Source organism: Scyliorhinus torazame, chromosome 13, assembly GCF_047496885.1.
Source record: "Scyliorhinus torazame isolate Kashiwa2021f chromosome 13, sScyTor2.1, whole genome shotgun sequence".
Taxonomy (NCBI): Eukaryota; Metazoa; Chordata; class Chondrichthyes; order Carcharhiniformes; family Scyliorhinidae; genus Scyliorhinus; species Scyliorhinus torazame.
The window spans coordinates 194,405,091-194,421,032 of NC_092719.1; the positions used below are offsets into that span (position 1 = coordinate 194,405,091).

Sequence of the window (15,942 nt, forward strand, 5' to 3'; positions counted from 1 at the left end):
AGTGCTTAGATCCATTGAAGATGGAGTTGATTAGAAAAGTTGACTACAAAGTTAAAGTGGCCAAAAGATACATGGGGCTGAATTTTCTGCTCTCCTGTATATACAGGATAAATATGATGCCAAGAAACCAGCATGTTTTCGTTGCCTTTTGACAGAGCATCTGAAAGCAAATTGTTAGAAGCTGAACAATACACCGGCGCCAGTAACAGGAAAGGTAAAGGAGTCTTCAGAAAAGGTTGCATCAGAAAATTAAATGGATGTTTATACAGGGGCAATGGAACAAGTGAAATGTGTTCCCTCAGAACCTGCTTGAATGGGGAATGCTGCTCAGGACAGTCAAAGGAATTCTAATAGTCAAAAGAATACTGATAGTGAGTCAGGTTAGTGAATTTTGTATATGGGAGAAGTATGTCCTTAATCCTCTGAGAAACAAATAAACAAATTAACATTTTGAGAGATACTGGGGCAGATCAGTCACTGATAATACGATTTTTGTTCCAGATATGTTGATGAAAGAAAAAGCAAAAATAAGGGGTATTCATTGGATTTAAGAACCTGTTACCGGTGACTTGTAAAGTCAAGTTACAAAGAGACTTAGCAAATAGAATTGTTACTGTGGCAATTGCTCTTAAGTTTACCTACTGAAGGGATAATTTTATAGGGTAATTTGGCCAGCGTAGGTAGTAACATGGCACTGATCGTATTGCTGCAGTTGCTTGAACATGTTGATCAGAAAAAGCCCTGGCGGGGTGGCACAGTGGTTAGCACTGCTGTCGCGCGGCATTGAGAACCCAGGTTCGATCCCGACCCCGGGTTACTGTCCATGTGGAGTTTGCATATTCTCCGTGTCTGCGGGGGTCTCACTCCCACAACCTGAATTGCCCCTTAATTGGAAAAAAATAATTGGGTACTCTAAATAATCCGATCAAGGAGGGCTCCGACAAAGCCTTGATGATCAAGGAGGGCTTCGACAAAGCCCCGGTGACCAAGGGGGGCTCTGACAAAGTCCCGGCGATCAAGGAGGGCTCTGAATAAATCTGGTGATCGAGGAGGGCTCTGAAAAAGCTCTTGAATCGAAGAGGGGTCCGAAAAAGCCCTGGAGATCAAAGGAGGCAACAGAAAGTTGGTGATTCCATGCTGTCTCTAGAAGGGTAATGTAACCCTTTGGGGCAGTAACATTCTGCTTGGTATGGCTAAAGAGCTGAAGTTATGCTTGTGTGTTGGTGCTGGAATGCAAACCTGGGAATCCAGAATCTCGGAAGATGAGATTGAAACCTTGCAAGAAGGGTTGCCATTGACACCGACCGAGTTGAAGCGACTTTTGGAGAGAATTCCAAGGCAAGATCTTTGATGGTGAAGGCTTAACCTCTTGTGAGAGAGACAGAATTTCAATGAGATTCATAGTATGTACTGACATCCATGTGGGCTGTTGTGAAAACTGTGGAATCTGTCCTGGTCGTATCTGCCATTTATTATGTAGTGTGGTGTGTTCAACCATAGATTGCCTGTTAATACACATGTACCTCATATTAACCCCAAATATTTGAGTCTAAGATAGATATTGTAAACTGTTTTATCTTTCTGACCTTGTATAATAAAATAATTTTTGTTTGTTGAAAACCCGTGGAGTCTTGTGGCTTTATTCTCCGAGCACGTGTCTTGAATCTAAACTCTTGTCTACTATAAAAAAGTTTCTGGTCCCTGATGGAATCATATCAAAACTTTGGGGGGTCTGGCCCAGGATCATGACAAACTATTGTCATCAGTAATGCTCTATTAAGAAGGAATACAGGTGTTATATATTTTAGCACAAAGGATATTCCTATTAAAATATATTTTCCTTAATCAACAATATTTAATTGGCTGGTTAAACAGACACAATTAATTGTATCAATGAGATACAATTGTTGAATTAAGTCATTTTTAGATTATACACAAACAAGGGGTCAGCAAAGTTAGACTTCCAAACAGCTTTAGACCTAGACGTGAAAACTATTAGCTTGTTAAAAATCAAGAACATGTTTTTTAAAATAATTCTGATAAACTTCCAAGACCAGGATGCCCAAATTGTTACCTTCTTTTTGGTGCTCTGATGAAGAGTTCACATAGAAGTCTTCCATGATCATCCTTGTAATCTCTAATGGTATTGTACAGCTCATGGCAAACTGCAATCTGTTAAAAGAAAATGTTAATATCATTTATTTGTGCAAATGCTTAGTTATACAGAACCATGGCAGATCCTCCATAGAGTACCGCGTTGAATTTTGGGCATAGATTATCAGGATATATAATTTCGTCTTGGGATAGAGTACAGCACAGGTTCAAAGGTTAGCAAGGATTTAAAGGGTTACATCACAAAAAACAAATTGTATTTCTTTGAGTTTTGAAGAATGATCTAATTGAGAAGTTTAAAATGACAAAATAATTTGATGCCGTTGGCAGAGGGAAACAATTTCCCCTGCTAGGGAATGTAGACCAAGGAGGCACAACCTTAAAATTAGAGCTGAGCCATTCAGGGTTGAAATTGGGAAGGAACTTTTCGCACAAGGGTTGGGGAAATATTTAACTTTCCTCCCTAAAAGCCGGTGAACATCAGATAAATTGAAATTTTCAAGACTAAGATTGATAGAAATTTGTCAGTTAAGGGATTCAAGGGATACGGGCCAAAGCTGGATAAATTGAGTCCAAGATCAGCCACTCTGACTGCATGACTGAGCATGTCGAGAGGGCTGAATGGCCTACTCCTGTTTTTATGTATTTTTCTATACCATTTATATATATATAATATATATATATATATATATATACACACACACACACACGTAATCAAAATTTATACCGTAAAAGATAAATTTAATTGTTAAATGAAGAATGACACTCTATTAATATTCTAAAATATTTACATTTTCTAACTATCAACATACATAGAATTTACCGTGCAGAAGGTCATTCAGCCCATCGAGTCTGCATTGGCCTTTGGAAAGAGCACCCGACCCATGCCCACCCTCCACCCTATCCCCATAACCCAGTAACCCCACCTAATCTTTTTTGGATACCAAGGGCAATTTAGCATGGCCAATCCACCTAACCTGCACATCTTTGGACTGTGGGAGGAAACTGGAGCACTGGGAGGAAACCCATGCAGACACAGGGAGAACGTGCAGACTCCGCACAGACAGTGACCCAAGCCGGGAATCGAACCTGGGACCCTACAGCTGTGAAGCAACTGTGCTAACCACTGTGCTACCCAACATAGTTGGCAACGTAGGTTTGCCTCAAAGTTCAAATATCTTTTCTGAAGAATGAACTTATTGGAAATATTTGTATAAAATTTAACCCAATGTTTTTGGCCTAATAAACCATAATTTTTATATACCCGGTGTAAAAGGTCAGCCCTAGTTTTTCAGGGATTGATGCCAAAATATTTTGCAGGATTTCAATGTGAAGTGTTGCAGTTAATTCATTGTATATTTACATGGTGTAGGATGAAATGCTTATAGTTTGTAATGTTCTAAACTAAATATAGGATACTTAAAATTCACTTTTGTTTTTCACATTATTCCGATGGGAGTTGTTTTTGGATTGCACTTGGCCCAAATCAAACATGCTTGAAAACATTACCCATGTAAAAATTAACCCCATGACTTTTCTCTTCAAGGCCTGATTCAAAAATGTGACTGTACATGAGTATATATGGTAATTACAGTGATGAAGGCACACGGTCGCTCTAAGCTGAATGCATTTTCTGAATTTAAAGACATTCACTCGATCAAAGTTACAACAGGTATATATATCAATCCTTTTGTCTTTTTCATATGTACACAGACATCCACGTTTAACAAAAGTGTCTTGTCCAATAGTGCAGCAGACTGTTATGTACTGGGAGGTTAGAAATACCACATATGCATAGACTACACAATCCAAATTCCTCTCAAAGCATTGCACTAAGATATCAAGCCAAAGGTGTTTGCACAAAGTTGAGACCACCAAGTATAAAACGTAATGGACATTAGAAACAGGAAAGATAATTTTGTGGAATAAATAATTTTAATTTTGATTAAATCCTAATCTTGTTCATTAGACATTTCAGATACTGAAAAAGGACAGATGTAAAAAAAAAATCCAGAAAGCATTTAGGACGATCTGTGGGAGCATGTTGGCCAGATTAGATAATACTCAGTTAAATATTAAATATGTTGCACAGAACACAAGTTGCAATGGGGAAGTGCAGCATCTTTAATAACATGAATACATATTACAGCCACATATTGTATTTAATTACTCAGGAAATGCAGGGTTTTGACAGTGAAATGTCAACTTTTACTGTCACTATCACTCTGAAGCTAGGATGGCATGGTGACTCAGTGGTTAGCTCTGCTGCCTACAGCGCCAAGGACCTGGGTTCGATCCCGGCGCCGAGTTACTGTCCGTGTGGAGTTTGCACATTCTCCCCGTGTCTGCATGGGTCTCACCCCACAACCCAAAGATGTGCAGGGGAGGTGAACTGGCCACGCTAAATTGACCCTTTATTGGAAAAAAATAATTGGGTACTCTAAATTTTACAAATAAAACAATGATTTACTAGATTTAAAACATTTCATTAACCCCATGTGAGTGCCAATTTTGTATTTCAATCACTGTAAAATGTTTAAAAAGTGATTGATTATAAGTATTTTTCATTTCCTGGCTTGCTGTCTGTGAAAATTCTTTAATGTGATTGGTTGCTTTGACAGCTCGATGACATCACAGTAGCCTGACACCGGGAATTATTAAATTCAAGAACCCTACAATCAGTTGTTAGTTGAGAGAAGTGCGATTTAGGGTAAGTGGAGATTATCAGGGTCAAAGATCTTTCAATAAAACATGCATCCCACATAACAAATTTAAACTGTAACAGATAGATCTATAATACAGCAGAACAATTATATCATCAATAGCTTTGTAAACTTAAGTAAGTAAGTATTTACATCACCAACTCTTTCCTTTACATTGACAAAACAAAATGTTAAAATCTAATGCCAAACGATTCACAATACATCATTCAACTAGCCTTTTTTTAAAATTGACCAGTGAATGAAGTAAGGGTTAAAGCAAAACCTCAGCACTTCTTTTGTCATTGACATGATGTCAACAGTCTTCTGTGACAAAAGAATATAAATTTTCAGTGAACTAAACAAGTCTGGACATAGAAACTAATAGGAATATAGAAATAAACCAGAGTCTACTCTTTAAGTCAACTTACAGGATCTACAGTTGGAACATTGGAAAGTTTTCTTCTTTTTCTGCTTGATCCTGCATTGCTTCCTGAAACAGGGTGTCCATCATCACAGTCTCCACCACTAATACTGCTTGAAGGAGAAGTGGCCCTTTTTCTTTTTGAACCCATTGGAACTTTGGTAATATCTTTAAAAATAAGGTGTTCAATGGTGAGCTCACATAAAGAAAAACAAACATGCTTATTCATAATCTTCACATCACTACCAAAAGACATAATTTAAATCAAAAATCTTCTCAATATCATGTTCATGGATCCAACTCAAACTATTAAAGCCAAAACCAAAATGTTTTAAAACAAATCTTGAGTGCAACAAATGCCAATTATTTTGCCTATCAAAGATTTTTGAACTGATATCCTTTTACCCCCCACCTCCCTCCAATATCACTTATATTAGAAACAGCACAATGTCCACAAAGTAGGGTCCTTTCTGCGTTTTAATTCCTTCAGAAAGATTGAAAATAACCTGTTTGGCATCTTATTATGAACATGGGAGTTCAGGCTGTATCAGAATCACGTATCGTGTACCAGAAATTGAGACTGCAGATTAGCACTCATTAACAACTTGTAAGTTTTCCGATGAATCATAAAACAATTCAAAGAACACACACATTGAAGTATATGAAATATGAAACAGCGTTGATAGGGTAAGCTCATTCTTACAACAGAGAAGTTATAATCAAATGGAAATGAGTGAAGCATGAATTTAGAAGAGGTATTTAGAAAGCTCTTCGCTCAAAGGAAGCTAAATGATTAGAATAATTTGCCAAACAACGTAATAGAGGCAAAAACATCAGACTCATTTTAGTTAATTTATACACCTATTGATGAGATCAGTACTGATTTGAGTATACAAGAAGCAGACCTCTAATGAAATTTTTAAGCTCAGAGTCACTGTTGACTCTCTGGATTTCTATATATATATATATATATATATATATATTGTCAGCTTGATGCCACACCCATGTATGATATTTTAATATTTTAAGTGCAAATAATGCAAGCAATTGGAGTATAAAATTGAAATGTTTCACTAAACCACACTACTCTATCTTAGTGCAGATGAACTCAAGTTTGTCTGTGAAAACAATTGTCACTTGCTGTGTGCTGTTGGGGTTTGTTGCTTTTGGTGGAGCGCAGTCATCGGCTTGCAGGTGAACTCGGGGAGATGGAAATGTTATTGTAACTAGAAGAGGTGTCAAACCAACAAACAGATATGGCTTCATTTCTATTATAATGCATCATGGAATCGAACAACCAAGAACAGCCTCCCCGAACAGGCGCCGGAATGTGGCGACTAGGGGCTTTTCACAGGAACTTCATTTGAAGCCTACTTGTGACAATAAGCGATTTTCATTTCATTTCATTTCACAATGAAATGATGCAGGTGGTCATAATGGTATGCCATTGGATGGATAGAACATAGAACATAGAATATTACAGCGCAGTACAGGCCCTTCGGCCCTCGATGTTGCGCCGACCTGTGAAACCAATCTAAAGCCCATCTACACTATTCCATTATCATCCATATGTTTATCCAATGACCATTTAAATGCCCTTAATGTTGGCTTAATGATCGCTGTGCTCCTCTGATCCTGGCCTCTCCCGGATGTTGTATATCAGTAAAGTGTTCTTTTGTATTCTTCAAACAGTATGTTGGAATCAAACATAAACACACTATATACACTCAGTAACTCCATTGTTCTCTTCTCTTATCCAATTTAATTATACCATATGGAAATGTCGTCATCAGAGGCTCAAAGGAGCATCTTGTAAAAATGCAGCCATACTTATACAGCTAAAATCTTGAGAACATGATGTGGAGATTCCGGCGTTGGACTGGGGTGAGCACAGCAAGAAGTCTTACAGCACCAGGTTAAAATCCAACAGGTTTGTTTCAAATCAGTAGCTTTCAGAGCTTTCCTGATTCACCCGAGGAAGGAGCAGTGCTCCGAAAGCTAGTGATATGAGCAAACCTGTTGGACTTTAACCTGGTGTTGTAAGACTGCTTACTATCCTGAGAACAAGTAGTGAAAAAAGTTTAATTTATGCAATAAATAAAGTAGCATTGTTAGAATTGCAAATTACATGATAATGAACATCAAGTTTAGTTTTGAGATGAATAATTTTACATGCATGCAAAAGACGCACAAAAACATTTGAGCAGCAAGCTGTAAAATATAGCTTAGGTAAATTTAGAGTAAAAGATTTGTTTTCAAGAGCAAAGGGTTCCCATCAGCAATGGGACAGGCACAGCAAGCTAGCATCTTTTTTTACTTTAAACTATCCTTCGGTAAGAAAAGGAAGCATTTTGGAATATGAGAGTTTGTGTAGATTTGACACTTACAAATAGGTTCCAAGCAACTGTGCATAGTTGTAATTTTATATGAAGCAGGGGGGCCGGTTTAACTCAGTTTTATGGGCAGCTGGTTTATGATGCAGAGCAAGGCCAACAGCACGGGTTCAATTCCCGTACCGGCTGAGGTTATTCATGAAGGCCCCTGCCTTCTCAACCTTGCCCCTCGCCAGAGGTGTGGTGATCCTCAGGTTAAACCACCACCAGTCAGTTCTCTCACCCACACTCAAAGAGGAAAGCAGCCTCTGGTTATATGGGACTATGATGACTTTACCTTTATGAAGAAAGGAGGCCAATCATTTCATAAATCTCTGGCCAGTCATTCACAGTAAACAGAATTTACTTCATTCCAAAAGGAAAAAAACCCAGAAAAACTCAGCTGATCAGGCAGTATCTGTGGAGAGAAAAAGGTCAACATTTCAGGCGAATGAATTTTCATTCTGAGAAAAATCTCTCTCTCCACAGATACTGCCAGATCTGCTGTGTATTTCCAGCATTTTCTGTTTCTATCTTGGATTTCCAGCAACTGTATTTTGCTTTTTTTTTTAAGGTTTTCCTCCTTTTTAACTGAGGAGAACCCTGAAACTCTTCATTAGATGTTTTCACTATACAAACAATAACCAAGTTCAACTTAACTATATGAAATAGCAATGTTAAACAATTGAAGATTATGCCATAGACAAACATACATTAGGGTACTTGCAAAAATACAATCTAACAGAACGGAAAGTGCTCACTTGGAAACACCACATTAGGACAAAAGGTCATCCGATTCATATGCAAAGTCCGTCTAGTCCAACTTCAGTTTTGTGAAGTAACAGAGCAAACTCCCAACCTCTGGGTCGTGGACCAAGTTGAAAGCATGTGGGGAAAATGGACATATAGAAATGATACCCGAATCTTGTGCACTTAAAAAACAATTCTTACAATTCCCAGTAGCTTTTTCTTTTTAAATTTAGAGTACCCAATTATTTCTTTTTCCAATTAAGGGGCAATTTAGAGTGGCCAATCCACCTAACCTGCACATCTTTGGGTTGTGGGGGTGAAACCCACACAGACATGGGGAGAATATGCAAACTCCACACGGACAGTGACCCAGGGCTGGGATTTGAACCCGGGTCCTCAGCACCGTAGTCTCAGTGCTAACCACTGCGCCACATGCCAGCCCTCACTAGCTTTTTCTAAAAGCTGCACAAACATTCACAAATTTCCCATCTTTGCTTTTCGTCAGTTAATATTGTACAACAAATAGTACAGTAGGGTGGGAAGAAAAACAGTACATGGGAAAGCAACACAGCACCAGTAGGGCAGATATTTCTCCCTTCTTTGCTGTCATGAAATAATTCATATTACTGATAATAATCTTTATTAGTGGCACAAGTAGGCTTACATTAACACCACAATCAATTTACTGTGAAAATCCACTAGTTGCCACACTCTGACGCCTGTTCGGGTACACTGAAGGAGAATTCAGAATGTCCAATTCACCTAACAAGCACGTCTTTCAGGACTTGTGGGAGGAAACCGGAGCACCCGGAGGAAACCCACGAGGAGAACGTGCAGACTTCACACAGACAGCCGGAAATCGAACCGTTGCTGTAAAGCAACAGTGTTAACCACTGTGCTACCGAGCCGCCCCAAATTGTCAACCCCATAAATGAAATGAAAATCGCTTATTGTCACAAGTAGGCTTCAAATGAAGTTATTGTGAAAAGCCCCTAGTCGCCACATTCCGGCGCCTGTTCGGGGAGGCTGGTACGGGAATTGAACGGTGCTGCTGGCGTGCAGTGGTCTGCTTTCAAAGCCAGCGATTTAGCCCAGTGTGCTAAACAGCCCCATAATGTCAAATTGATAAGTGAATTCTGATGTCTGTAAGTAATACACTGGGTAAAAGAATACGCTTATTAACCATGCAACACTTTTTTTCAAGAAGGGTGGCAATGTCCGCCCAACATATGTTATGATAGTTGACCACACACAGATCAAGTTTTCATGTTATTTTGCAAAGGTTTGCTCTCCTGAATTTCCTATCTTCTCCCAACAATTCCATTCACCTGTCTTGCAAAGTCCAAGTGCGAAAATCAAAGTTTTGCTGTGGTAAGCAGGGAATATCTATGCACCCTGCTACCACCTCCCTCACTCATCTGTAACCCTGATGCTTAAACTAAAGAAAAAAAACTGTACCAGCACAGTCCTTTCCATTTGTGTATAGGTTTTGCAACAGTCAAGTTCCATGCCTGACTTTTTTAAAAAAGTTAAGTTCCAATTCATTTTTTTTTCCAATTAAAGGACAATTTAGCATGGCCAATCCACCTACCCTGCACATCTTTGGGTTGTAGGGGTGAGACCCACCAACACGGGGAGAACGTGCAAATTCCACATGGGCAGTGACCCAGGACTGGGACTGAACCCAGGCTAACCACTGCGCCACCGTGCCGCCCGATCATGCCTGCTGACTTAACAGTCTGACTTAAAAGCAAAACATTTTTCACGCAGGCAGTTTTCTTTTTGCCTGTTTTGTGGCAGGAATAGTCAAACCTTTTGATTTGTAATAAGCATCCTCATATTTAAAGGTAACAGATGTGCCCTGGATACCATAGAATCCTGTGTACTGATTTAGAATTGATCGATCGATAATGCAACAGGGTTAAGAACACTCCAAATTACCAGGCCCACAAAATTCAAACAGGAAAAACCAACAATTATGGAAAATAAAGCAGAAAGAGAAAATAATTGTCTGGGCTTCATAGAACATAGAAAAATACAGCACAGAACAGGCCCTTCGGCCCACAATGTTGTGCCGAACCTTTGTCCTAGATTAATCATAGATTATCATTGAATTTACAGTGCAGAAGGAGGCCATTCGGCCCATTGAGTCTGCACCGGCTCTTGGAAAGAGCACCCTACCCATAGTCAACACCTCCACCCAACACTAAGGGCAATTTTGGACACTAAGGACAATTTATCATGGCCAATCCACCTAACCTGCACATCTTTGGACTGTGGGAGGAAACCGGAGCACCCGGAGGAAACCCACGCAGGCACAGGGAGGATGTGCAGACTCCACACAGACAGTGACCCAAGCCGGAATCGAACCTGGGGCCCTGGAGCAGTGAAGCAATTGTGCTATCCACAATGCTACCATGCTGCCCTTAAGAACAAATCAATCTACACTATATCATTTTACCGTAATCCATGTACCTATCCAATAGCTGCTTGAAGGTCCCTAATGTTTCCGACTCAACTACTTCCACAGGCAGTGCATTCCTTGCCCCCACTACTCTCTGGGTAAAGAACCTACCTCTGACATCCCCCCTATATCTTCCACCATTCACCTTAAATTTATGTCCTCTTGTAATGGTTTGTTCCACCCGGGGAAAAAGTCTCTGACTGTCTACTCTATCTATTCCCCTGATCATCTTATAAACCTCTATCAAGTCGCCCCTCATCCTTCTCTGTTCTAAAGAGAAAAGGCCTAGCACCCTCAACCTTTCCTCGGAAGACCTACTCTCCATTCCAGGCAATATCTTGGTAAATCTCCTTTGCACCTTTTCCAAAGCTTCCACATCCTTCCTAAAATGAGGCGACCAGAACTGTACACAGTACTCCAAATGTGGCCTTACCAAAGTTTTGTACAGTTGCATCATCACCTCACTGCTCTTAAATTCAACCCCTCTGATAATGAACGCGAGCACACCATAGGCCTTCTTCACAGCTCTATCCACTTGAGTGGCAACTTTCAAAGATGTATGAACATAGACCCCAAGATCTCTCTGCTCCTCCACATTGCCAAGAACTCTACCGTTAACCCTGTATTCCGTATTCATATTTCTCCTTCCAAAATGGACAACCTCACACTTTTCAGGGTTAAACTCCATCTGCCACTTCTCAGCCCAGCTCTGCATCCTATCTAGGTCTCTTTGCAGCCGACAACAGCCCTCCTCACTATCCACAACTCCACCAATCTTCGTATCATCTGCAAATTTACTGACCCACCCTTCAACTCCCTCATCCAAGTCATTAATGAAAATCACAAACAGCAGAGGACCCAGAACTGATCCCTGCGGTACGCCACTGGTAACTGGGATCCAGGCTGAATATTTGCCATCTACCACCACTCTGACTTCTATCGGTTAGCCAGTTCGTTATCCAACTGGCCAAATCTCCCACCATCCCATGCCTCCTTACTTTCTGCAGAAGTCTACCATGGGGAACCTTATCAAATGCCTTACTAAAATCCATGTACACTACATCCACTGCTTTACCTTCATCCACATGCTTGGTCACCTCCTCAAAGAATTCAATAAGACTTGTAAGGCAAGACCTACCCCTCACAAATCCGTGCTGACTATCTCTAATCAAGCAGTGTCTTTCCAGATGCTCAGAAATCCTATCCTTCAGTACCCTTTCCATGACTTTGCCTATCACCGAAGTAAGACTAACTGGCCTGTAATTCCCAGGGTTATCCCTATTCCCTTTTTTGAACAGGGGCACGACATTTGTCACTCTCCAATCCCCTGGTACCACCCCTGTTGACAGTGAGGACGAAAAGATCATTGCCAACGGCTCTGCAATTTCATCTCTTGCTTCCTATAGAATCCTTGGATATATCCCGCCAGGCCCGGGGGACTTGTCTATCCTCAAATTTTTCAAAATGCCCAACACATTTTCCGTCCTAACAAGTATTTCCTCGAGCTTACCAGTCTGTTTCACACTGTCCACTCCAACAATATGGCCCCTCTCATTTGTAAATACAGAAGAAAAGTACTCGTTCAAGACCTCTCCTATCTCTTCAGACTCCATACACATCTCTTCCCTGCCTGACAGACAGGGACATACATATCAAGGACACGTAGTACCTGTTCCTTGAACAAGTTCCACATTTCACTTGTGTCCTTCCCTGACAGCCTATGTTCCCAACTTATGCACTTCAATTCTTGTCTGACAACATCGTATTTACCCTTCCCCCAATTGTAAACCTTGCCCTGTTGCACGCACCTATCCCACTCTATTACTAAAGTGAAAGTCACAGAATTGTGGTCACTATCTCCAAAATGCTCCCCCACTAACAAATCTATCACTTGCCCTGGTTCATTACCAAGTACTAAATCCAATATTGCCCCTCCTCTGGTCGGACAATCTACATACTGTGTTAGAAAAACTTCCTGGATACACTGCACAAACACCACCCCATCTAAACAATTTGATCTAAAGAGTTTCCACTCAATGTTTGGGAAGTTAAAGTCACCCAATACTACTACCCTGTGACTTCTGCACCTTTCCAAAATCTGTTTCCCAATCTGTTCCTCCACATCTCTGCTACTATTGGGGGGCCTATAGAAAACTCCTAACAAGGTGACTGCTCCTTTCCTATTTCTGACTTCAACCCATACTGCCTCAGTAGGCTGATACACCTCGAACTGCCTTTCTGCAGCTGTTATACTATCTCTAATTAACAATGCCACCCCCCCCCACCTCTTTTACCACCCTCCCTAATCTTATTGAAACTATCATGAACTGGGTTTTGCCAGAATTTACAGAAAGTCATCAGCTCAAAATTTAAGATAATCACACTGTGGAGAAAAACATCTGTGAATTAAATTTGTGGAAAGAGACAAATATTCCATGATGATCAAATGGAAACTGCTTCAGTGTGTAACAGTCTCCGGAGCTTGTGAAGACGTTTGTTAAAAATATTATCATTCAGAGATGGAAGCAGCATAAAGTTTATAGCTCAAAATGAAAATTAAATGTTGATAACTATTAATTGAATTATACATTACTGAAATGTAAATAAATGCCAAACATCCAGGATCCTTGGTGAAATTATTTCAGTACTGACAATTTCATTGTAATAAGTGTGAGCTGTCAATTTTCTTTTCCCCAATGGTCACTCTCGCTGTAAAATTGCAACAAACAGATTTATTACCAGCTTTAACTGAATTTACTCTTGGCCTAGAACTTGCTGGCTCAAGGTTCTTCACAAAGTGCCCCATCAGTTTAATTATTTTCCCCCACAGGTTAGCTAAAAAAGATTGTGTCATAACTTACTGCAAGCGCAATTGATAACTGCACCGAGGGGCCAGCAGGGCATTTGGGTGAATGACAGGACTGACAGTCCATCTCCTTAACTAATGAGATTTAAAGATACAGAAAAACATTGTTGAGGGAAATATGGTGCATTAGAACTAATTGACATAAAGGAGAACGAGAAATAAAGAGACCAAAAGAAATATAGGTTTAAGAGGGAGAAAGTTGTAAAGGAAGAGTAAGAACAAAAGTAAAAGCCCAAAAAGAATTTGCAAAGGAAGGAATGATACTCGACTGTTTTCATTTTTTAGGGACATAAAGGTTGAGTGGCATTGTAAGAATATAAATCTGGTCATTAAAACAGTCCTTACATCATCAAGTACTTAATTTTCTGCAATGGGTCCAAATACATTTTAACACAGCAAAGATAGCGGGCGTGATTCTCCGCTCCCGCGCCGGTTGGGAGAATCGCCCGGGTCACCAAATTTTCCCGCCACGCCGGTCCGACACCCTCCCGCGATTCAGGGAAGCGGCCAGATCGGCACAATCGCGTTTTACGAGACAGCCAAAATGGCGATTCACCGGTACCCCCGCGATTTTCAGTGCCGGATGGGCCGAGCGGCCTGCCCAAAACGGCGGGTTCCCCCTGGCGCCGGCCACACCTGGTCGCTGCCGGCGGGAACAGCGTGGGAACGCTGGGGGGGGGGGGGGGCGGCCTGCGAGGGGGATCCTGCACCAGGGGGGGGCTTCAAATGGGGTCTGGCCCGCGATCGGTGCCCACCAATCGTCGGGCCGGCCTCTCTGAAGGAGGACCTCCTTTCTTCCGCAGCCCCGCAAGATCCGTCGGACATCTTCTTGCGGGGCAGAACCGGAGAGGACGGCAACCACGCATGCGCGGGTGACGCCAGTTATGCGGCGCCGGCCGCGTCATGTATGCGGCGGCGCCTTTACGCGGCGCCAAGGCCTGGCGTGCGTAAATGACGCGGCGCCGCTCCTAGCCCATTATCGGGCCCTGAATCGGTCGGGATAGGGGCCGTTTCGCGCCATCGTGAACCTCGACGGCGTTCACGACGGCGCGAACACTCGTGTCTCCATTTCAGAGAATCTTGCCCTGCAAGTTCTTAAAATTCAGAATGGTTGTCAGTCAGCTCTTGTTTTTGCAAGGCAAATTGTCCAGTAATTTGTGGCAATTTGTAACTCACAAGGGGATCTCTTAATTGCCAGAACTTGTTGGGTTACTTACAAATAAATAATTGTATGCACATTAAACTCACTGTTAACTTTCTCAGCAAATCCTGATCCAATATTCTTGCTGTGGATCTTAGTAAAGTAAGTCTAAGTGCAAAATAGGAGAACCCTTTACTAAACCTACTGAATTCGAAATAACACTTCTAAAAGCTCCCAGATCGTCAAAACCCGCAATGAAATTTTTAAAGTTTGGTTTCATTGAGCAGATTTTTTTAAGTGAAGTAACATTTTAGCAATACAAAGAAACATGTTATTCCTAACATTACCGGCGGATTTAATTAACTCATTGGACACTGCTATCTCTTGGGAGCACACCACCTAACCCTCAAATTAACTGCCTTGTAAGAATAAACATGGTAAACAAACATTATATTCATTCTGCAATTGGGGCTGGTTTAGCACAGGGCTAAAGAGCTGGCTTTTAAAGCAGACCAAGGCAGGCCAGCAGCACGGTTCAATTCCTGTACCAGCCTCCCCGAACAGGCGCCGGAATGTGGCGATTAGGGGCTTTCCCCAGTAACTTCATTTGAAGCCTACTTGTGACAATAAGCGCTTTTCATTTCATTTCAATGTTTAAATTTCATTCATGCCGGACAGGAAGGTGTGAGAGGAGATAACAGGCTAAAAAGTAAAAATAAAACTTGCTCTCCTTCACATGTGCATAAACAAGAAACAATTTACATGCCGAAAGAAATTATTTGAGTGGAGGACAACAGGCTATCAGGTGGGTGAAGTCTGGGCTCCGGAGACCTGACTGACACAACAAAAGAAGCGGTGGCCTGCCAGAGCCTCAGAGACACCCTAGCGGCCTCGCAATAGCAAGCCGGAAACCTCCCCCCCCCCCCCCCCCCCGTGCATAAAACACAGCCTCCGCACAGCGCAGCTCAGCAACCATGGTGCTTACCCGCACTCGGCCGATTCCAAAAGAACGGACAATAAAACTATAATAACTACGGCAATTCACTCTCTTTAACCTCGCCCCCCCCCAACCCGCTCTCCTCTACCCCGATCTCCAGCACCACGGCCGTAAAGT

General features: G+C 41.4%; 1 protein-coding gene across 13 annotated transcripts in view; it reads right to left on the reverse strand.

Moving 5' to 3' along the window:
• Positions 1-15,933, reverse strand: part of pbrm1 (polybromo 1) — a 123,099-nt gene extending 107,166 nt beyond the window's left edge. For 4 of the 13 annotated variants that reach the window (XM_072472666.1, XM_072472672.1, XM_072472676.1 and 1 more), the window contains exons 1-4: positions 15,814-15,917; positions 8,369-8,468; positions 5,243-5,403; positions 2,075-2,172 (exon numbers count right to left, since the gene is read on the reverse strand). In XM_072472666.1, the coding sequence (XP_072328767.1) occupies positions 2,075-2,172; positions 5,243-5,403; positions 8,369-8,408 (299 nt within the window). In that variant the 5' untranslated portion in view covers positions 8,409-8,468; positions 15,814-15,917. Of the gene's footprint in view, positions 1-2,074; positions 2,173-5,242; positions 5,404-7,905; positions 8,026-8,368; positions 8,469-14,935; positions 14,954-15,813 lie in introns of those variants that run through there. The other 9 variants (XM_072472663.1, XM_072472664.1, XM_072472662.1 and 6 more) reach the window with 6 other exon arrangements.
• Between the last annotated feature and the right edge of the window lie 9 nt (positions 15,934-15,942).